Source organism: Lynx canadensis, chromosome A3 (assembly GCF_007474595.2).
Source record: "Lynx canadensis isolate LIC74 chromosome A3, mLynCan4.pri.v2, whole genome shotgun sequence".
Taxonomy (NCBI): domain Eukaryota; kingdom Metazoa; phylum Chordata; class Mammalia; order Carnivora; family Felidae; genus Lynx; species Lynx canadensis.
The window spans coordinates 91200670-91224846 of record NC_044305.1 but is presented as its reverse complement, the minus strand read 5'-3'; the positions used below and the strand labels follow the sequence as shown (position 1 = coordinate 91224846).

General features: G+C 45.5%; 1 protein-coding gene across 1 annotated transcript in view; it reads left to right on the top strand.

Annotated features, from left to right (window-relative positions):
* Positions 1-15568: 15568 nt before the first annotated feature.
* EVA1A (eva-1 homolog A, regulator of programmed cell death) overlaps positions 15569-24177 on the top strand; it is a 79281-nt gene continuing 70672 nt past the window's right edge. Inside the window, exons 1-3 of the mRNA XM_030311799.1 lie at positions 15569-15577; positions 16783-16951; positions 18280-18374. Coding sequence (XP_030167659.1) covers positions 15569-15577; positions 16783-16951; positions 18280-18374 — 273 coding nt within the window. The remainder of the gene's footprint in view (positions 15578-16782; positions 16952-18279; positions 18375-24177) is intronic.

Here is a 24177-nt window from a genome sequence, read left to right as displayed (position 1 = left end):
GTAAAATAACAAACAAACAAACAAACAAACAAACAAATAAATGGAGGCTCAGAGAGTTGGCGTAGACCCTAGGAAGAAAACTATATCCGGAGATTCTGAATCTTTCAAACTATGACGGGATCTGCACCATACAGAGAGCAATGGGCCAACTGATACAAGTTCATAGCTTAAATGAGCAAATAAAAGAACCAAGGGTTTTGATGGAGGCAACAAACTATGTCTGTGAAGATGGTAAATATTTTAGATTTTGTGGGCTATAAGGTGTCTGTCATAGCTACTCAACTCTGCCATGGTAAGGCCAAAGGAGTCACAGACAATATGTAAATGAACGAATGTAACTGGATTCCAATAAAATTTGAATTTCGTATATATTCAGGTGTTATGAAATATTATTCTTCTTTTGATTTTTTCAATTATTTAAGAATGTGAAAGCCATTCTTAGCTAATCATGTTTTAAAATATACCATTTCTTTTAAGTAAAATGTTTATTTATTTATTTTGAGTGAGAGAGAGTGTGAGTGGGGAAGGGGAAGAGAGAGAGGGAGACAGAGAATCCTGACCAGGCTCCTCACTGTCAGCACAGAGCCCAATGCGGGGCTCGAACTCATGAACCATGAGATCATGACCTGAACCGAAACTAACAGTCAGATGATTTACCCACTAAGCCACCCAGGCGCTCCTAAAATATACCAGTTAATAGAAAATATGAGGTCTAGTAAGGTCTACACATCAGATGACTGCCACTAAAAAGACAGTTTGTTACTCACAGTTCCCAAGAGGAAAGGGTCCATCATGTCAAGGGATGGGGGGAGGGGAGAGCACACAGGAAGCACTAGGGTCACTCCAGAGAACAGGGAGAAATTGCAGGCAAAATCCCTTTTTTCTGGTTTCTGTGGGAAGGAATGAGTGAGTCAGGGTAAGCGTGCTTAGGATTGGCTAGTTTGAATAATTTCAGCAGGCTCTGGGGCACAGGGTCTGTCCCTGGTTATCTAGTACCTGGCCCTGGGGGGATTAGGGCAGGTGGATAGTGGCCTGGAGTGTGAGAGCCCAATAAAGGGGATGGTTGGGTGTGTGGGCTCTAGACTGGTTGGTTTGTATTTGAACAGTGTGCTCATACGTCTTTAAGAATTGACTAATTTAGGGAAGGCCAGGGTCCAGGTGTCAGAGCATCAGAATACAGAAAATAAAAGACATGGTTAACACACATGGACCGTGTGAAAACAGGGGCAGGAGGGGCACATGGGTGGCTCAGTCATTTAAGTGTCTGACTCTTGATTTCAGCTCAGGTCATGATGGTTTGTGGGATCCAGTCCTGTGTGGGCTCTGACAGTGTGGAGCCTGCTTGGGGTTATCTGTCTCCCTCTTATTCTCTGCCCCTCACCTGCTCAAGCAATTGATCTCTCTCTCAAAATAAATAAATATACATTAAAAAAATTAAAAACAAAATAGAAGGCAGGCCAGATTTGGCCCATGGGCTATAGATTGCCATCCCATGGGTTAAGAGCCCAAAGATAACGTTGAATGTCACACACGCAGTTGTTGTGAAAAATAAGTATTTTATAGCAAATTAATAAATGTGCCAAATCATGAAGCTTCTTGATTCTTGCACATAAACATTAAAGAGCGAAATCATAATTTAGGATAGTAAGAAACACCTGCATCCATTCAAACTTAAGGAAGACCTCATCTTATTTGGCCTATGTATCCTCTAGTCCTCAGAACATGATATTCCCTAACCTGCACTATCTGTCTTTACTGATAAGGGCAATAGCTAGAACAGAACTAGGAATTCTCAAAGTAGTTGTCAACATGGTTATATCTGCACAAGCCCTCTAGTAGAATATTAGTGAAATCTCTGTCATCTCATCATTTTACCCAAGACTAAATTAAAGTTTTTAGAGTTCATAATCTAATTATACCATTGTGAATCCCTGAAGGCAAGGATACTGTTTTCCTTCCCATTACTTCCTCCTCCTCCTCCTCCTCCTCCTCCTCCTTTAGAGTAGAATTTAGTGATTTATCACTTATATACCACACCGAGTGCTCGTCCCAACAAGTGCCCTCCTTAATGCCCACCACGCATTTAGCCCATCCCCCCCACCCAACACTTTTCCAGCAACCCTCAGTTTGTTCTCCGTATTTAAGAGTCCCTTATGGTTTGCCTCCTTCTCTGTTTTTATCTTATTTTTCCTTCCCTTCACCCATGTTCATCTGTTTTGTTTCTTAAATTCCAAATATAAGTGAAATCATATGATTTTTATCTTTCTCTGAGTTATTTTGCTTAGCATGATACATTCTAGTGACATCCATGTTGTTGCAAATGGCAAGATTTCATTCTTTTTGATTGCCAAGCAATATTCCATTGTATATATATTACATCTTCTTTATCTGTTCATCAGTCAATGGACATTTGGGCTCTTTCCATAATTCAGCTATTGTTGATAGTGCTGCTATAAACATTGGGGTGTATGTGCCCCTTCGAATCAGCATTTTTGTTTCCTTTGGATAAATACCTAGTAGTACAATTGCTGATTTGTGGGGTAGCTCTATTTTTAATTTTGTGGGGAACCTCTATACTATTCTCCAGAGTGGCTGCACCAGTTTGCACTCTCACCAGCAGTGCGAAAGTGCTTCCCTTTCTCCACATTCCCGCCAACATCTGTTGTCTCCTGATTGTTCATTTTAGCCATTCTGACAGCTATGATGTGGCATCTCATTGTGGCTTTGATTTGTATTTCCTTGATGATGAGCGATGTTGAGCATCTTTTCATATGTCTGTTAGCCATCTGGATGTCTTCTTTGGAAAAGTGTCTATTCATGTCTTCTGCCCATTTCTTCACTGGATTATTTGTTCACTGGGTGTTGAGTTTGATAAGTTCTTTATAGATTTTGGATACTAACCCTTTAACTGAGACGTCATTTGCAAACGTCTTTTCCCATTCTGTGTCTCCCTCTCTCTCTCTGCTCCTCCCCCATTCACATTCTGTCTCTGTCTCTCTCTCAAAAATAAACATTAAAAATTAAAACTTAAAAAATGAGTTTTAAAAAAAACTACGTATGTGTTCATTTCATAATGGAATAAGAAACGGATGCACAGTCCACACCCAGATCTTCTCTCCATCCTGTGCCTTTTGTGGAGTGTTGCTGGACAGCTGTAGTATAGTGCCCAGCATGTGGGCTCCAGAGCCACAGTACTAGGGTTCATATGCTGTGCCTTGTGACTTTGGGTCTCAGTTTCCTCATATGGAAAATGGGGATAGTAATAGCACCCATCTCCTATAATTGCTCTGAAGACGTGATGAGCAAATACATGCACAATATTCAGAATGGTGTCTGCAAAACAGTAAGGCCCAAATCAGTGTTAACTATCATTACTATTTGTACATGATGTTAATACCTAAAAGAAAACATAGCAAGCATAATGACATGAAATGGTTATAAAAGTCTGCTTACAGTGTTGTGTTGAGTTGTGACACAGGTTAGAAGACTTTCCATTCAAAATAACAAAAAGAAAATAGTTGTGTTGCTCAAAACCATACTCTAGCTATGGGAAGACCCTGGTTCTGCAAACCATGTCCTTCCAGGCTCTGGAAGGCCTACGTTTGGCTCTGTTTAGACTGCCCTCTGGTGGAGAGCTTGCAAGAGGGCTGGAGGCTAAAACCACCATATTCTCACTTAACACAACAAAACAAAAACACATAGACAAACTCCCCTTCACTACTTGCAGAAAGTGATTTTTTAATGGAACTGTCTCACTAGCCAACAGCCCGCAGCATGGGTTGTGGTGTGGACTCCGGGTTCTGATTGTCAAATATGCCCTCCTTGTGAGGCCCACTGAGCTCTGCCATGCTTTTCAGTGCACAAAGCATTGGTTTAATCCTTACCAATGTGCGATGGGCACATTGATCCCCATTTTAATGATGAGGACACTGAGATTTATAGAAAATCAATGACATGCTCAACATCACACATCAATAATGTATTGGGTTGTCTGTTATTCTTTTTTTTTTTTTTTTTTTTTTGAGAGAGAGAAGGTGGGGTGGGGAAAGAATCTCAACCAGGCTCCATGCTCAGCACAGAGTCTGACACAGGGCTCAGTCCCACAACCCTGGGATCATGACCTGAGCCAAAATCAAGAGTTGGGTGCTTAACTGACTGAGCCACCCGGGTGCCCCTGGGTCATCCATTATTCACTGTGCCAAGTAGACCCAGGGACAAGGAGTTGAATAATCCCCTCACAAGGGCTCAGGGAGTGCTATGAGAAAACCATTACGTGTAATGGTTGCTGGGGTAAGAGCTGGCCCAGTGGCCTGGGGGAATGGTCAGAAATGGCACTTATACAGACCTGGAAGAGTCTTATACAGTCCCCAGGAAGAGTCCCCAGAAGTGGAGCAACTGAACTCAGTCTTGAAATAGGAGTGGCACCTTGCCAGATGACAACATCTGGGGAATATAGGCCTCCTGAAAGGCCTGGGGAGTAAAACCTCCCTTGTAATATAATACCTTGTAAGACACATGGGACCCAGCATAAACTATAATATACATTTAATCTTTTTACTTTGATCATTAAGTTTAAATTTTTAAAATTATTACTTTTTCACAATTTGAGTTCATTATTAAAATTCTGAAAATTACAGGAACACAAATAATAAATATTTTGGTTTACATATTTCATATCCTTTTTGTCTGCATAAAGAACAGTGTATATATCAACCCAACGAGAAGTCAGGAACATTCTCCTGTGTCAACACACATGCACATTCAACACATTCTTAACGTTTGCCGAGGGTTAAATCTCATAGTTGCACCACAATTCATTTGGCTGCTACCCTGCTGGTGGACATTAGGGCCATTTACTGAACAACTCAGAAGCTATGCCAAGCTGAGCTGGAGAATGGGGCCGAGATACAAGCAAGCTGGGGACAAATCAAGTAATAATTACCCAGTGACCCACCCTTGCCTTTCTTATAAGTTATTTGCCTTAGATTTAACTGAGATTTTGAAAACTAGTCTGGGTATTTTGCAAGAAGAACAAATAAGCAGAAGTACCCTTTGAAACCTTAAATGTAGACGTGGGTTGTATGCAGTGAAATCTCAGAGCCGGGCTGAAGTGGCCCCTGGGAACAGGTGGGTGTGTGAAGGCACCAGACTGGTGATCTTCCTGAGGATGAGTTCGTTATGGGAGTAGAACCTGAAATGGAATATAACCCTGTTTTAAAAAAGAAACAAAAATATTCCGATGTCACTTTATCTTGTTTTGAAAATGAAATTTGTGTCCACAAAAGTGTGGTGTGCTTATATCCTAATGAAGCCTTACAAGATTTTCTGAGCTCCAACGTAGACATGAGTACTTTAAAGACTCCCAATGGTGTGACCTTGAAATCAACACACCTTGGCTACTTCTTCCCCCTCTTCCCCTTTTCTTCACCCTCTCCCAGTTGCTTGATTACCAACTTTGTGCCAGATGTATTGCAGGCACTGGGGATACATATGGAAACACACAGACCTTACCTGTGAAGACCTTTTGCACAGTCCCTGGGCCAATGGCAAATCTACAAATGCGCATGTGAGGGCCGTGTGTGTAGGTCTGAGGGAAGCAAGTACAACGGTGTCGATGGAGGTCAAAGAGCTTTACAGAGCAGCTGACGTTTGAGCAGAATCTTGCCAGGAAGCAAGGGGGAGATGCTTGTGCAAAGGCACCAAGGGTGAAATCATGAGAAGTACACAGAGAGAAGTACATGGCACCCGGAGTGCTGGGAGTCTGCTGGAGGTGCAGCCAAGGCTGGAGAGTGAACAGGGCTTTCTACAGAGACAGACTCAGCCTTTCTGCCACACCCAGTGAGGAGGCATCAAAGGACTTAGTGAAGAAATTACAGTATGTGATCACTCACGATCTTTCTTGGTTCCTTGCCTGCAAGCATACTCCACCCTGAAATGGCCTTCCCAATCCCATCTTCCTCTTCATCTGGCTAACTCTGATTCATTCTTTAAGTTTCAGCTCAAAGGTCACTTCCCCCAAGAGTCTCTACCAGAGACATCCCTTCTAGTTCTGACACCGCTACTCAGTACCCACATCATGGCCTACCATGATGGGCCTCCGTCACCTGTAAAATGAGGATCACAACATTGTCCCACTTCTAGGCAGGGACAGGATGTGAGGAGGAAGGGAAAGGGATTGCAGACGATGGTTACTGTTGATTGGTCTGTCCCTGGAAACACGACAGCAGCAGGGAGATGACTGTGGAGGCAGGTTGCAGTCCTGAGAAGACTGGATGTTGGGTGGGGGCTGCTCAGGGGCAGAGGTGGGATGTGAGTCATTGGGGGAAGAGTTGGTACCTTGCAGATGGTTTGGGGATGGCGGTGGGGCAGAGAGAGAGAGAGCTGAGAACCGCTGTGACAGGGAGAATCAGGGAAGTTCAGGCCCAGAACTGCCTCTTCAGCCTCCTCCCCAGGCCCTGAAGAGCATCACCAGGTTTGGGGCAGCCCCTGGAGAGTGGTGTCCTGTAAGAGCTGGGCAGAGCCTCAGGGGGCAGGCCGTCACCATGGAGTCCTCAATGAAGAGAGGAAGAGAGAGAGAGGGAGCACCTCAGAGATCTCTGAACTCAAGAGCACCCAGTCTGCTGTGATCCCCAGCGCGTGGGCTACTTCCTGTTCCCACTAAGGGTCACAGTGGAGGCACTAAACTTTCTCTAGCAGGCTCTGGAGGGTAGAAGATTTAGCTCCTCAGCAGGGAGTGATGCAGACGGAGTGCCCGGTAATGATTTGTTGCATATATTGCAACTTCTATGTTGAACAAACCCAAGTGGGACATAATCAAAATATATGTTTATTTTTGCTCTACCACCTTTTAAAATTTGCCTAGGACCCTTGACTTTTCCACTCTCACTCGGACCATAACAGTCTTGCAATCACTTCAGTTGCAAACAGTCTCACTCAAATAATTAGAAAGGCTGATTTGTGTAATAATAATAAAAAAAAAAATCAGGATAGAAATCAGCATTTAATCTTGCTCCCTCCTCCTAGCTATAGCAGGAGGTTGGTGAAAACCTGCTGTCTAAGAGGCAGGTGGTCAGCTTCTAACTTTCTCGGTTTCTGTCCCCGAGACTTGCTAATGAAGGTTGGCAATCTGGGGTGGGGGGGGGGGGGGTTGGTGGTGGTGGTGAGATAATTAGGGTCTCTGGTGGTGGGACTGTGTCTGAGGGATCCTCCTCAGGAGGCAGGTATCTGAAGCGGAGACTCCCCCTTGTGCCTCCTGAAGGGACTCTTCAGAGACCCTCTGCGGCTCCCTCGGGCCACAGCCCCCGTGACGTGGGCAGTGTGTTCCGTCTCTTTTGATGTTCTCCTGCGCCCCTGGCTGGCGGGTGGCCCACCGCTCATGGAATCTCACTGCTGGGGTCCCCTCGGACTCCCAGACTCTGCTCTCTGGCAGAGTTTAAAAACCTCCCTGGCCGGGTTCTTCCAAGTCTGGGAAGCCCTCGCAGGTCCTCACTGATGAGTCCCGGGACAGCAGCTGTCACGTGCGTGCAGCCTCCTCTGTCCTGTGCTGCTGCCCCGGACGCCTCAGCAATCAGAGCACCTCCTGCACCGTCCCGGCCCCCACCCCTGCAGCCCCCACCCCTGCAGCCCCCACCCCTGCAGCCCCCACCATTGCAGCCCCCACCCCTGCCCCTGTGGGAACACAGCGCACTGGGATGTTCTGCTGCAGTCCGGGAAGGCCCCTCCTCAGGCTGGAGGGGAGGAGGCCTCCCCCCAACACTCCTCGAAGACGGAAATGCGCCCTTGGCCACAGTGCCCTCCAGAGAAATCTTTTCACAGCTCCTCCCCTCCTCTCCAGGCACTGCACAGACCCTTCTGTGTTCCCAGTTAGGGGACAGGGCCCGGGGATCACAGAACCTGCTCCAGGAGATGTTCTCTGAATTGTAGATATGGGGAGCTGGCTCACACCCAACTCTGCGGCGCCCGGTGAGACTACGACAGGAAAAGTCCCATCTGCCAGCTCTGTTACAGTGTAGCTGAAAACGCTGGCAGGTGGAGTGTCAAGTTCAGACACTCTCAGTTCACTGCTCCTCTGCTCTCGCCCCCCTCGCTCACAAAATGTCTGTTCTGAGAATCAGGAACCCGGAACCACCCGGGGACGGGACAGACTAACATCTAAGCAGTCCTTATTCATTCACTTTAATGGCCTTTGAGTCATCAGTTTTCAGGTGAGGCTATCGGCTGGGACTAAATTCAACTGAGTATGGAAGTGGGTAGGACTGCCCACAAACTTGCTATGCAAAAGCGGGCACATCTCTTTCGTTTTCCAACACATGGCAAGTAACCTCCACCTATTTGGCAGAAAACGGGCATCTCCTTGAGGTCAGCCCCCTCACCTGTCAGAGAAGGTGGGAGAAGGTCAGGGCGTGCGAGAGACGGCCTCAGGATCCGCGGCACCCGCCGCCGCCGCCGCTTCCCGGCGCTGCCACACGGTGGCGCCGTTGAAGGACTCGCCGCCTCCACAAAGCGGCTTTTGTCCGCGTCCCCGCGCAGCCGCTCAGGTTCTCCCGGGGCGGGTGACCCCATTCCCTCAGCGGTAACCTCAGCTAGGGGTGACCCCCACTTGAGCTCACGAGGTTGCAGCTCAGCTGAGTTCTGCCTCCAGTGTTTTTTCACAGCCGCCGTCCAGGTGCCAGCTGGTCCCTGGAGCCCCAGGGCAGCACAGGCTGCCGCGAATCCTAACGAGCCTTTGTTTTCAACTGGAAACACAAAGCGAGCTCTATCACCTCCCCTGTCTGGACAGAGGGCTTGCTGGCATCCATCTAGACTTCTGAGAAAATTACCCTCGGTGACTCGTGAGGGGAGTCCAGGATGCCCTATCTCTTCCCTGCTGCTCTCCTCCACCTCTGCTCAGCCCATGAAGGCCACCACGCTGGTTTTGTCTGAGTCTACAGGCCAAAAGAGAAGTTGGTACTTTTCCCACGAAAGCAGGGGACGACAAGTGTAATCTTTTAATCTCTCGCAGGCACCCCTCTTGTAAGTCACTCTGCCTCAAAGTAAAACTGTGTCTAACATGCTTTAAAATATAGAACAGTCCGTGGCCCTGACCTTCAGAGCAGACCTCTGGGAGCACATTTGAAAAGGGTGCAGAGGTACGACCTCTCCGACTTAAGGAAGTGACTTTAGATTCCAAGGGCTTGCTCAAGCATGGCAATTAGTTTTTTAAGCTTGCAAGAGCAAAGGGTAGACTCCATTCAGATGCAGAGTGGGGAACCCAGTGGTTTCTGTTGTTGTTGTTGTTTTCAGAGATGGAAGTCACAGAGTGCTGGATATCACACCAGTGACTAAACCACCCCTTACCTTTACTCAATAGGAGCCAGGCACCCGAGGGAGCAGAGGCCTCCCAGGGTGGGATGATACATCCCAGTATCCAGGATAACACTGGCTGCCATCTTTGAACATGGGCTATACTCAAAGCATCTGGGGTGGGTGGGGGTGACATACTTTGCATATGTTATTTCTAATCCTCCTGACCAGGCTATTTGGTAGGTATTTATTACCCCCCTTTTACAGATGAGGAAAGTGGCTCAGAGAAGTTTAAGTAACCAGTCCAGTGTCACACAGCTCGTTATTAGTGGAGTTGGGATTCAAACCCAGATCTTAGGACCCTACAACTCATCCTTGTCCCATAATGCTACGCTGCCTCTTGGGAATGGTGTCTACTTTGGAAGAGGATGGCAAGGAGAATATAATTGGGTGTGGATCTTGCCATATTTCAGGGTTCCTTATGAAATTTCAGTTTTAGACAAATGATAGCTTTGCCTATGAGTCAGCCATGAAAATCATTCTGACTTACAGTCCCTGGCAGAAAGAGTGGGTGGGAGCAAAGGACACAGAATGAACATGACCACTTCTTTTTCTTGGTGGCATATGGGTTCTTGTTAATCTGGCATCCTCTTTCACACGTCTGAGTCCTTGCTCCCACTGCTCCTCTCCTTGGAGTTACTTTCACCCTCTACCCTGCTCCACTTGGGGAAGGTTTGTCTCCTCCGCAGAAGGCTTTCTTTCCCCAGGGCTCCCCTAACACACAGGTGGAGCTAGGCACTCTCTCATCTGTGTTCCCATTGTTCTTGTCGAGGCCCCAGTGCAACAGACATTATTCAAGGCATTATTCATTGTTTGTTTAGGCCCAGAGGCTGGTAGGAGGGGAATTCTCTTTTACTCAAGACCAAAGCAGATGCCAGGAATGATCAGAGCCCCAACCACTCAAGAACAAGGAGATCGGAAGGCATCTCCCTCAAAAGGGGGCCATGGTCAGGGGGTGAAGCTGGGGCCAGGAGCAAGGAACCTAGAGAGCAGAGTGGGAGCAAGCGCAAGGCAGGTATGAAGGTGCATGTGATGCAGTGTCTGCATGTAGATGGTCAGTCCTCGGTAAGCGGGTGATGAACGGGGAGAAAAGGATGAAGTGATGAACAGCCTTCGTAAGCCAAACCTGAGGCTGTATTTGTCATAGGCAGTTACCGCAGGATGGGTTGAACTCGTCATGCTCCTGGAACTTCCCCCTGTGTTTCCCAACTGACTTCCCCACCAGTTTGGCCAGACCTGGACCACTTGAATTGGTAAACCACAGGGACCATCCCAGCCAGCCACACTCTGAGCACTGCTTCCCCCTTCAGGCGCCTGTTTCCAGCCCTACAGGGTAGTACAGAATGACTCACCCCCCTCATTTGGGGGCCAGCCCCTACTCCTGGCTTTGAATCTAATTGTGCCCAACACCCCTTTGTTTTTCTAACTAGGTGTTGGGAATTTCCTTGGTTAAGCCTCCAGGTCTTCCTTCCTTCTGGATTTAATGAGCTCATTTATTTTTCTTTTTCAGTTAGCAGGTTTTAGGGCTGGTTAATGAGTGGTGGGGTTCTCTTTAAGAGCCAAGTTGGGCCAAGCTCAGGGCACTGTTCTGGCCCTTTCCAGTTCTGAAGTCCCCAGAGTCTCTTGCCGTCTCTCCGGCTCTCTGGCAGCCACCCTCCTCAGTGCAGTTCCCATCTGTGGAAGTTTCTGGAATACAATGACACATAGGCCTCAGGGTTTTATTTTGTTTTGCTTCTTCACATCTTCCCTGGGACAGTTGTTTCAAAATGATCTTGTGCCTTCTAAAAAGAAACTGTTCAGGTGCCAGGGAAAGAGATCCATTTTTAAATGCAGTTTCCTCTTAGGTTTTGTCTGAAGCTTTTGGTAGATTTTTGGGTTGGGGGGCTGGCTGTGAATTCCAGGGAGATTGCCAGAGGCTATTTAAACCTCCTTTGTGTGAAGTATTGTAAAGAGCTGCCAGGAGGGAGCACTAATAGAAGGGAACTTGGAAGCCTTGCTGTGGTGGTTAGCACTTGGGAAATTTTCAGTCCAGAGAGAATGAGAAAGAATGCAGGGTCCATGTGGCAAGAATAGGGATCCACAGGGACTCAATGGCTTACTCAGTTCCCAGAAGTTCCTTGAGGTAATGACTTCACAGCTGCTTTGTTGAATCATGTACCACAGAAAGTTTAGCTCAAAGAATCCCCTTGAATGTTTGTCCATCCATTTGTCAGTCTGTCCGTCCATCCATCCATCCATCCATCCATGCAACCATCCACTTGAGGCAGGCCATGGGCTAGGCCCTGGGGTGGCGGGAGGAATGACTGGACACAGTCCTAATGACCACAGATTATCTGCACACATTTCAGAGTGAGGATCCTGTGCAGGAGAGTCAGAGAGACAGTGGGAAGGCACCAGAGGATAAGTCACAGAAACCTCAGCATGCCATGTTTGGGTAGTTTGCGGAGCTGTGGTTAACTCCTTGTTTCCTGCTGAACTCCTGAAGCTTAGGCAAAACACTCCCCTCCTGAACTCCATTCCCTACTGTGAAGTCACACCCTTCAGCCTGCCTCTGGAGGGGTCCAGGAGGAGGGTAGCAATGGACAGCCTGAGGGGGCCAGAGTCACGGTGGCCCCAAATGCATTTTGGAGCTTGCTGTGATCTGACCCCAGCAAAGACCAGAGAGGGGAGGCAGCCTGCCTTTGGCTGTGTCAGCTGTGCGTTCTTCGTTTTCTAGGGCTGCTGTCACAAAGCCCCACAGAATAGGGAGGAACAGAAGTTTATTGCTTAACAGTTCTGGAGGCTAGAAGTCCCTGGTCAAGCTGTCAGCAGGGCTGATTCCTTCAAGGGCTGGGAGGGACAATCCGTTCCAAGCCTCTCTCCTAGCGTCTGGAGGTTTGCTGGCAGTCTTTGGCATTCCTTGGCTTTTAGCAGGACCACCCCAATCTCTGCCCTCATCTTCACATGGCGTTCTCCCCATGTGTGCGCCTCTGTGTCTAAAATTTCCCCTTTTATAAGGATACCAGTCCTATTGGATGAGGGTCCATGCTTATGACAGTTACAGCTGCCATCACCCCAATTCCAAATAAAGTTACATTCTCAGGTACTGGGGGTTAGACTTTAAGATGGGAATTTTTAGAGGACATGGTTCAACCCGTAATACCACGTTTCTGATTTTATTGCCCTCCTGCTACCATCAGCAATGCCTGTGAGGAGGCGGCCAGAATGATGGTGCCTGGGAGGGCCGGGCGGGAGGTCAGGGGTGGTGCCCCAGGAAGAAATCAAAGGGTGGTCTGCAAAACAGGGAAACATCTGCTGGGAGGAGAGCATTTGTGCTGGAAAGTAGCATGTCCTGGGCAGCTGCAGCAGCAGGGAGTTAGCCGTGCAGGGGTTGGTCCCCTATGCCTTTGTGCCTAGAGCTGGCAGGAACCTGAAGGGAAGGAAAAAGCCCCAAGCAGGCAGCCCCACTTGCCTGGGACGAAGCTGCCAGGGGAGAGCAGGGTCAGGCTGCCCCTACAAGCTGGGTGAAGTGATCCCTGGAACCTGAGGGACAGGGGAGAAAAGCAGCCAAGGTCCAGAGTTCTGAGGTACATCCAAGTAGTCTGGTGGGCAGGAACTGGCGTGTGGGGCTGCTTGCAAGGGTGCCTGCGGGGACAGAGGCTGTGTGAGTGACTTGGCGCTCCTTCGTGCAACCATCCAGGATTTGCTGCCACTCTCTTAACCACAACCTCTTTGAAACACAGATGAATTTAATGGAAAAGCGTAATTATAGTGGGGCATCATAACAGAGCACTTGTAGGCTGTGACAATTTTGAAAAAGAAAATTGGGGACATTTACCTCACCAAATATTAAAATTTAAGATAAAGTGATTGTCATCGAGAAAATGTATTTTGGCACCTGAATAAATAACTCAGTGGAATAGGCTTGATGTCGGGAATGAACGTAGTGTGTTGCCATACTTAAAATTGGATAAAGGTGACATTTCAATTCAGTGGGAAAATTATGATTGATTCAAGAAATGGTGTTGACCTAATTGGCTCTCATTCTGGGAGAAAAAAAGCAAGGTAGCTACTACCTCGTACCGTATGCAGCAATAAATCTCAGATGGGTTTGGGTTAAGGATATAACTCTAAGTAAACAAATAAGCACATAAAGTATTTGAAAAAAATTTAGTGGAAAATTCACTTTCCAAATTTACAAATTTGTATAACTTTGGAGCAGAAAGGATATTTTTAATAATTGTAGAAATCCCCAAAACTGAGAGAAAAAAGGACACATGCCTACATATTTTTTTTTCAAATTTTAAGGAAAAAAAATGCCATAAGGAAAGTCAAATGACAAACTATAGATTCAGATAAACCTGGGCTGCACATATGAGAAGATGTTATCCTTAATTTACCCAAAGCTCATATAAACTGGTAATAAAATGGCAAAAGGCAATAGGAATGTAGGGGAAAACATGAACAGGCAATTCACAGAAGAGAAAATAAAGATTAAAGTGGAGCTGAAAAGGATTGGTCAAAAGGAAGTTCAAATTTAATGATTTTATTTTATCGAATTTAATGATTTATTTGTCAGATTGGCAAAAATGAACAACACCAGTAACATCTTGTGCTTGAGAGAATGTAGGAGGATGAACGCTTTCATACCTTGCTGGTAGGAGTACAAACCACTGAAACCTCCAGGAAAAATAATCTGGCGATGCTTTTTAAAGTTTAAAGTGCCACCATTGACTCAGCAAACCCATTGGGGGCAGTTATTCCAGTAGATGTAAAAACACCCCTATCCAAGAATATATGCACATGAATGTTTACAGAAGCACTCTTTGCTGTGGCAAAATATTGGGCAATGCATAGTTATCTATCAACAATAAAAGAACTGAATAAACATGGTGTCTCCATGCTATGGGATATTATGTAGCTATCACAAAGAGTTAGATTTATCAACATACTCATGTAGAGAGATGCTAATATATTAAGTGCAAGAGCAAGTTGCGGAAAGTGTGTACGCTATGATCCCTTTTCATAAAAAATTCAAATAAGCAGATGAAACTGAATGTACATGCCCATATTGCGTTTGCGTGTATTTGTCCCAGTGTCGAGAAGCGTGTCTTAACAGCATGTGCTACCTCAAGGCGGAGGCATGAGATGGAAAGATTTTTAACTTCTTGTTTCTGTATTTTTGGCCTTTATGCTTATTACAAGAATCACGTTTTTGCTTTTTAAATTAAAAGCAATTGGATAAAGGCAATTTTAAAGGGAAAAAAGGACAAAGTGTTTAAAACACTTCTATGACTCATCGGGCCCTCAGGATAAAGTCCACTCTCTTTAACAGACTTACAAGGCCCCTGGGATCTGGTGTCCATATACAGTACCAGCCTCTTTTCCTTTTGTTCTGCTTTTTTCCCTCTGTTTTCCAGCTGTGCATTCCCAGAAGCATTCTTGACCACATTCTGTTCTCACCATAGACCTCCTTCCCATGGGCTGGGCAAAGTATCCACCTACCTATTCCAATAGCTCCTTGTACCTATATCCCTGTGGGCTATAGGGATTGTGGGCCTCCCCCTCAATCACCTGCTAGCTTAGTGTTCTCCCCAATGGATGGTAATTACCAAGAGGGCAGGAGTAGCATTTGTCATGGTGTCCCTAGTGCCTTGTGTAGCTCATTGTAGGTGCTAAATACAATAAATGTTTGTCAAACGAATAAAGGAAAGAAGGATGAAATGAATGAAGGAACATGAAGCATTAGAAATACCAAGAAGAAAACATAGTCTGTGCCCTCAAAATTGCATGTTAGAGAGACAGGCCTGTAAATAGCCCAGTTATAATACAAGAAGATAATTATCGTTATAGGACCAAGGGAACACAGACTACCCCAAATTGCCTGGGGGAAGTCTGGAAGGTTTCACAAGTGAGGAAATATCTAATCAAAGATGTGAAGAATGAACAGACATTTACCAGGAAATAAGAGGATGGTGTGATGTTTCTGGCACTAGGACCAGCCCCTGCAAGGACATGAAGGCATATTCTGAAAGCTTTCAGTGATTTAATATTGCTTGAGCATCAAGTTCAAGGTTGGGGAAAAGGAGTATATGAAAGAAGACAAACGGAGGCAGTTATACTGGAACCAACTCATTCATGAAGGTCCCTGCAGGCCATGCCAGTGAGTTTAGAGTTTAGAGGGGGAAGAACTGTGGAAGATTTAAGCAGGGGTGTGACATGAGGGGTTTTAGATCACACTAGCGGAATGAGAAGGGTAAGTGAGGGGGGGGGGGGTCTCAGATGATGTCAGATGAAGGGAGATTGGCCCAGTGTGCAAAACAGGAAGGAGGTCACTACGATATTCTCCTGGTGAAGGCACCAGGCTGAACCAGGGCAGAGACTCATGCAGTAAAAGGTCAAGTTGATGTGACTTGGCACTTGATGATGGGCTGGCATGAGGACAGGGGTGGGGGGCAGTCAAAGTGGACTCTCAAATTTCTGACTCGGCAGCTTGTTTCCTTTATCACAACACAGATTAGCAGAAGAGAAGCAAGTCTGAGAAAGGCAGAAAATGGAGAACTCAGTTTGGGCCACGTTGACATTACTCCTTTCCTAGGGCTGCTAAGTTCTATAAACTGCATGGCTTCAAACAACAGAACTGGAATTGTCTCACAGTTCTAGAGGATGGAAGTCCTCATCAAGGTGTGGGCAGGGCTTGCTCCCAGACTCTGGGTGGGATTCTTCCTTCCCTCTCCCCAGCTTCTGCTGGTGGCCTCCAACCTTTAGTGTCCTTGGTTTGTAGCCACGTCGGTCCATCTCAGCCTATGTCCTCACGTGGTGTTCTCCCTGTGTGTGTCTTCCTATTGCACTTTTCTCTTCATAGAAGGACACCAGTCATACTGGATTAGGGCCCACCCCAGTGACCTCATCTTAACTTGATTACATCTGCAAAGACCCTATTTCCCTTTAAAGTCACATTCATAGGTACTGGGAGTTAGGATGTCAGTCCTTTGTCCGTGGGGCGGCTGGACATAGTTCAACCTATAACACTGAGTTTGAAGGGCCATGGGACCTTGGGTGGAGAGGTCCAGGAGGCCTCTGGATAGATGGGAGTGAGGGCTCAGGGGAGATGTCTGGGATGCATCTTTATTTAGAATCTATCAGCAAAAGACACCAGCATGAGGTGATCATAGCAAACAGGTGAGTGGCCAGAGAAGAGAAACCTTGGGGAAGGTCCTGTTTAAGGAGGTGCAGGGGGCAGAGGATCCCATGTAGGAGGTGACTGAGAAGAAGGGTCAGAGCATGGTGTGCGTGTGAGGGACTCTGTGGGCATGGCTGGCACTGAGCTGGCCTGTGCCCTTCCTTTACCAGGAGCTGACCATCACCCCCTGCAGTGCCAGACTGTGTTTTCTGTTGCCTGGTTCCTTCATGTCTGAATCTCTCCCCCACATTTGACATGGCCTTTTTTCCCTTATTTAGGAAGCCGTGGAGTCCTGGAGCCATCTCCTGAAGGAGTCAGCATGGGCATTACAAGATGTTGTTGGGGCAGCCGCCTCCCTAAACCCAGCACTACAGTACAGCATTGATAAAGCAAACAAGGCTGGCTTGTTTGTGTTTTGCATTTCTTCAGAAATGAGCTGGCAGTTTTGTAATAACACTGAGGAATTACACTTTACAGCATCACCAAAATATTCCCATATGGCCATAAAAGTGTTGTCCAGAGTGTACACAGTCTTTCCCCTCCCATCGCACACACCCACTCACCCGTAAGAGAGTCTGCAAAGCCAGCTTTTGGGTATCAGAGAAAGCTGCAGATTCTTCAATGTGAGACTGAGAGTCAGGGCAGTCTCCAGTGACTGAGCCGAGGACTTCTGAAAGGTGTGCCTTTAAAATATAGTAAACAATAGAACGTGCTCTCCAGGAGGGCTGGGTCCTCCTTGGCTGGGTTGTTCCCTGTTGGAGGCTCTGCATCTGGCAGACACTCAACAAACATCTCCAGGCTCTGTGTGGCCTAGGATGTGAGATGAGTGTCCACACTGGGATCTGGAGTCACTGGGTCAGCAATGCTCAGCCAATGTGGGCTCTCCACCCACAGATGCTGGGTGAGCAGGAGAGAGATGTTTGCATGGTCACCTTTTCTTTTCCCCCATGGGGCTCTGGTGACCAGTGGCCAGGCCAACTGTAGATCGGCAGTGCTGGGCTAACATTGCTCATTCTAGTAAGACCCATCTTCTCCGGCTCTGGGAAATGTATGGCAAACCATGACTAGAGTGTCTATTTGCATTATGACTTAATAAAAACAATGGCTAATATTTATCAAGTATTTGCTATGGATCAGGCTCTGTGCTAAGTGTTTAATATGTATTATTTCAAGTAAGTCTTGCAACAACTCTTTGAGATAGGTGCTATCTATATCACCATTTTAAAACATAAACCAAACTTAAAATGATGAAATCACATTATCCAAGTGCTCGCAGCTAGAATGTGGTCCTGGAGGTGTTTGAACCCAGATTGTCTGGGACTAGGGCCCACCTACCGAGCCCTTTGTTGTGCTTGTGAGTTTTGTCAATCTCCCGTCAAGATTTCTTGTTCATTTACTGCATGCTTAACTTAGGAATTATTGCCCAAGAAATGGGGCAAGAATGACGTGGATGGTTAGGAAGCCCTCAGGAAAGCTGCTGTCAGGTTCCAGGAATTAGGATACAATTTTGGCTTTGGGAAGAAAAACAGCAGAGAGTCTAGCGGGAAATGCAGAGGGGCCTCGGCGCCCAGGGTCATTGCTGCCCTGTGAGCTCTGCATGTCTGTCAGGCTCTGTTAAACTGTCACCGCATGCATGCTGGTTTACAAAGGGCATGGACCTGCAGACTGGGCTTCTTTGTCAGTCAGCAAATTATGCAGCAGATCCAGTGACTCATCGCCTTTGGGGGTTGGCAAGGCCCTCAAAGATAATCCAGTTTGACTCTTTGATTTCACAGGTGAGAAGCCTGAGGCCCAAAAGGCATATCGAGGACTGTGGCAGATTAAAGATGGCTGCAAATTCTTTGACACCGCTCCCACTGAGAGCAGAACTGTATCCCTCCCCTGGAATCTGGGCAGGTTCTGTGACCACTTAGCTAACAGAAAGCTGTCTAAGTGACATGGTACCAGTTTCTGGACTCAGGCCTTACTTAAGAGACTGGTTGCTTCTACTTCCTGCTCTGTGAACATGGACTCTTGGAATCCAGATGCCATGCTGGGAGGAAGTCCAAGTAGCACCCTAGAGACACACAGAGAGAGGAATTGCGGTCCCTGGTCAACAGCCCCTGCTGACACTCCATATTTTGTGGCCAACTTGGTAGTGGATCCTATAGCTCCAGGCAACCACTCCTTCCTGGAAACACATGGAACAGAAACAGCCATCTCTGCAGACCCCTGCCCCAAATGCGGATCTTGAGCAAATGAAATGCTTGTTGGTATTTTAAGCCACTAGGTTTTGGGCTGGTTTGCTGTGCAGCAATAGATAATCAGAACAAGAACCAAGTAGTAGGTGTTATGACCCTCAGTCAGTGTTTCTTTCACTCTATTTTATTGGCGCTCGTGACTTCCTTTGGGTCGCCTGATGGCTCACCAGTCTCAGTGGTCTGTGACATTGGAAAGGCTGGTGCATTACCTTGCATGAGGACTGCTGGACTTGAATGTCTTCAGCGAAAGTTACCAAACCTAATGATCATAAGAATCCCTGGAGTCCAGGGGTTAGGTACATAGATTCTTAGGGCACATTCCAGCATATATTGAATAAGAATTCTTGGGGGGGACACCCAGACATTTCCATCTTTGTTTGTTTCCCAGGTGATTCTGAAGATCAGCCAGCTTTGGGAGCCACACTGATCATGAATCATTTGCAATTGAGAGAAATGTCCCAGTATCACCTATGTGCGCAGATTATCCTAAACTAGATATTACTGAAATGTTTCCATTTATGTTAAAATTCCTGGGTGCAATGAGTTATTTCTATTCTCCAGTTAAGCCAGCCTGGGGATTCCATGTTCTTAAAATACTTACTCTTCACTTAATGTGATGATGGCCTGGATATCTCTGATGCCCCTGGACCAAGCCAATGTGTGTAAATAAAAGGAAAGAACCCATTAGTCGTTAGTGTTGTTTGCTAAATATTTATGGCTTTCTCCTCTTCTCACATACTAAGATTGCATTTCCTGGATCCCTGTGATGGAGTGGGACCATATACATAACTCTAGTTAATGAGCAGAAGTGATACGTGTCACTCCTGGGTCAGAGCATTTTGTTACAAGTGCAAAACGCTCCAGAATTCTCTCTCTCAAACTGCGTTGTGACTGGCAATGTTCTGGGTGGTACTTGTTTTCTCAGCATGATCCCCTGACTGAAAATGATGTATAGGGCCTCCTTGCTGACCCACAATGGACACATGATATTAGCAAGAACAGAATTTTTATTGTTTGAAGCCACTGAAATTTGGGGGACACTTGTATTATAACATCATTGAGCTAGCCAAATGATATAGCCAGAGATGTTAGGCTTATCACTCTGAAGCCTCCTATCTCTGTGTCTAGTGGGAAGGATATGCCCCATAGCCAATTTGAATTTTTTTGTGTTTCCTCTTTATAGACTTATTAATCACAAAGTTCTATTCCCTTTCTTGCATGAATGAACACTTTTCCCCCCAGTAAACTTGTCAGGGAACTGTCAGTATTCTCAGAACAGCCAGTAAGCGTTGAGAACATGATGTTATCAGTTGAAAGGTAATAGCTTTTGTTTGCCTATCACAGGGGACTCTAATAACGATGGATCCTGGGGCATAAACTGATTCAGTGAAAATTCTACTTAAATGTATAAAACACATTGTGTAATAGTATCTTTTCAAAGGGCTGTCTTATAAAAATTTTTTAAAAATAAAGGGCTAGGTCTTACAAGGCACGTTTCTTGACTTTTTTGAAAAGCTGAAGGTGTAAGATGATCTTTTTGTCAGTGAAATGAATGTGGGTGTCCTACACTCAGCAAAATTGTGCTCTACATATTCAGATTTTATTGTTAGAGATAGTTTTTCTCTCATTTTGTAGTAGAGATGCTGAGAATCCTGGTATCAGAGAGAGGAAGGGCCGTGTTGTCTCCTAAGCCAGCCGTGGTGCTACACCTTAGGCAGCTGCAGCTTGCCATTGATCCTTGTTCCTTTCCTTGGGATGAGAACATGCACTGAATAGGTGCTTTATTTCATCTTGTTTGCAAAGATAGCCACCAATGCTTCCTGGTATCCTAGGTGGTGTGTTTATTTTACCAGTTAACAAATAATTAAGTATCTCCCTATTTGATCTATATTTGAGTTTGGTTTCTGAATTTAGAAGCTTTAATGTTTTATTCAAGTAATATGTGTATATATTCTAACAGATAATTCAATTATTGCAAATAATGCTGAAACCCCTCTTTGCTAACTCCCATTTCCCATTCTCTTTTCCAAGGTGGATTGTTGTCATCAATTATATGTGGATCCCTTCACATTTTTATACACCTGCTTACACACAAAAATGTACCTGTAAAATTAGGTGGTATTCATGCATTTTAATTTTTATTTCTTTACATACATGGAATCCAGTGTACCTACCGTTTGCAGATTTCTTTCTTCACTTACTAACATATCTTAGAAAGTTTTCCATGTTGGAACGCCTGGGTGACAGTCATTTAAGTGTCCAACTTCAGCTCAGGTCATGGTCTTGAGGTGTGTGAGTTTGAGCCCCACACTGGCCTCTGCAGTGGTAGTATGGAACCTGCTTGGGATTCTCTCTCTTTCTCTCTCTTTCTGCCCCTTCCCCACTTTCTCTTTCTCTTTCTCTTTCAAAATAAATAAACTTAAAAAAAAGTTTTCCATGTCAGTATAGAGAAATCTGTTTTCTATTTAATTGTTTCCCATAACATGGCTGTGCCATAGTATATTTAATAATTTCTTTATTTAAAAGCATTAAGGTTATTTCCAAGATTTTGTATTACAAATAGCGTGGCCACAAACATCTTTAATATGTGATTTGTGCAAATATGCGAATGTTTCTTTAGAGTTCATACAGAAATATGGAATGGCTTTGTCAAAAAGTCTCAGACTTTCATTTTAATAGATAACTCTCCAATCTCCCTCCAGGTGGCTGGATCATCACATAAGAACTGCCATTTCCCACTCTTTTTTCCATCATTTATATTAAGAAACTTTTATCTCAAAGGTGAAAATGATATTTGCATTCTCCAATTAATAGTGCGGTTAAACTGTTTCTATATTTTTATTTCTATAAATTACTTCTTTAGAATCTTGTCTCATTTTCCTATTGGACCGCTTGTCTTTTTCTTACTGATTTATTGGCATTCCTTTTATTTTCTGCATATTCTTCCTTTATCTGTTGTATTCACTGCAATTATTTTCTGAGGATTTCTTTTAACTTTTTTGTGTTTGTTTTTTCCTGGATGCCCCATTACCTCTGTTTTCCATCAGTCAGGTTCTTGTGTTCCTTGAGTCTGGTGTCTCTTTTTAAAGGTGTTAGCTTTCCGGGGCACCTGGGTGGCTCAGTTAAGCAGCAGACTTCAGCTCGGGTCATGATCTCAAGGTTTGTGAGTTTGAGCCCCGTGTCAGGCTCTGTGCTGACAGCTTAAGAGCCTGGAGACTGCCTCAGCTTCTGTGTCTCCCTCTCTCTCTCTGTCCCTCCCCCAGCTCACGCTCTGTCTCTCTCTCTCAAAACTAAATAAATGTTAAAAATTTTAATGAAAGGAATCCCTCAAAAATAAAGGTGTTAGCTTTCCTTCAATGTTTGAGGATTTGTGATTATAAGCAATTCTCCGTATATGGTCTTGTCTGTTAGCTGTGATGCATGTGTTACCTGCTTACTAGCCTGCATAGCACAGGGTGAGAGGTAGGGGAGAGAGGCATTGCACGCTGCTGTACTTATACTCTAGTGCACCCAAAGTGTGGCTAATGAGGAGCAAATTGCTGCTAGGTGTGTTACCTTGTTAGTTAGACTCGGGCAGAAGAGCTCCTCCCACTTGCTGGGGGGTGTGAGCTGCCCAAGGGAAGAGTCAGCTTCTCTGTCCAAGCACATGTGCTTATTGCTCATCTGTAAGTGCGGATATAGCCCAGTTGTTTGCTGCCTGATCCAAGTGATCAGTCCAAGTGGGAGGCATGGGAGGAAGAAGGGAAGATGGAAAGAGAGGAAGGAGGAAGGATGCTACACACTTGGTGGCTCTTACAGTTGAAGCTTAGAGAAGAACCCAGTTAGTGATTACAGGACCCTCCTTTTCTGACCTCCTGGTAGGCTGTGCCGTTTTTGCTTTGCCTTTCATAGGTGCCCACTTCTGTGTGCATTTTGGTTGTGGTTTTCTCCTTCAATCCAATCCTATCTGTATTCCATGTTTTAGTCACTTTCCCCTGATTTCTGGTCCACTGATGGTACATCTTATTTTTCATTAAAATTTCTAAAAAATATTTATTTAATTTTGAGAGAGAGAGAGAGAGAGGGAGACAGAGAGAGAGAGAGAGAGCATGCATCAGTGGGAGAGGGGCAAAGAGAGAGGGGACAGAAGACCCGAAGCTGGCTCTGTACTGACAGCAGCAAGCTCGATGTAGGACTCCAACTCACAAATGGCAAGATCATAACCTAAGCCAAAGTCTGAGCTTGACCGACTGAGCCACCCAGGTGCCCCACATCTTATTTTTCAGAGTGGATTATCCTTTCTTTTTCTTTTTAAATTTTTTTTAATGCTTATTTATTTTTGAGAGAAAGAGACAGAGCATGAGCAGTGGAGGGGCAATGAGAGAGGGAGACACAGAATCAGAAGCAGGCTCCAGGCTCTGAGCAGTCAGCACAGAGCCCAGTGTGGGGCTCAAACCCATGGACTGCAAGATCCTGACCTGAGCTGAAGTCGGACACTTAACCGTCGGAGTCACCTAGGCACCCCAATACTGGATTATCCTTTCTAAGAATTTGGAGTGAAAGCAGAAGTTACCATGTGAAATCTGTCAGCCATCTTGAATTAGAAGATCAGAATTCATCCGACCTGATTTATATTGCTCTATTCAGTCAGATAATTCTGAAATATTAAATGCTTCTCTTGAGCAAGAGAACAGAGGAAGATTGGGTGGTTTGTCTCATTAATGTAAATATTCTCATCTACCCTTAGTTGTGCTAGACTATTTATGTAAGCTAAACAGGATAGATAGAAGGGAGAAATCCTGACAGTGTAAAAAAAAAAAAATCTATTTTCAGATTTATCTCTGACCGTATTTTCTACTGGCATTTCCCCAAAGGCCCAATCCTGACTTATGAGCCGCATGTGTCCATTGTTTTTGAATACTATTTACATATTCATATCCTAGTCAGTTTTCAAGTTGCAGCACGTCTACAGCCCTCACTAATAAGTCTCCTGGGAACAAAACTGTCCTCCAACAAACCTGGAGCAAATGAGATGGAAACAAACAAACCGTAAATCTCACAGAGCAGCCTTGGCTTGTGGCTTGTGGCTTGGGGCAATATTTTTGTAAGTTGCTCATGCCCATGACAAATATGTGCCCTTGCAACTTCTCCTTGACTGGGCTTTGCCTCCAGTGAACAGGGAAAACTCTGCTCATGGACGGTGGGCCTTGGCAAACAGCTCTTAATTTTTCCTTTCCATCTTGTTCCCTTTCAGTAGCCCAGGCTCTGTATGACCTCCTCCCACCTATGAGCACAGGACAAGAGAAAAAAGGACCAACTCTTGATCTCAGTGAGTTTCAGTCAATGTGTTATTTGATCCTGGGGTGATGCGGGGTTTTGCGCCCCCCCCCCCAACCGATATACACAGTACCTTGGGAAAATTCAGTTCTTGTGTCACAGATGGGCCACCACAAT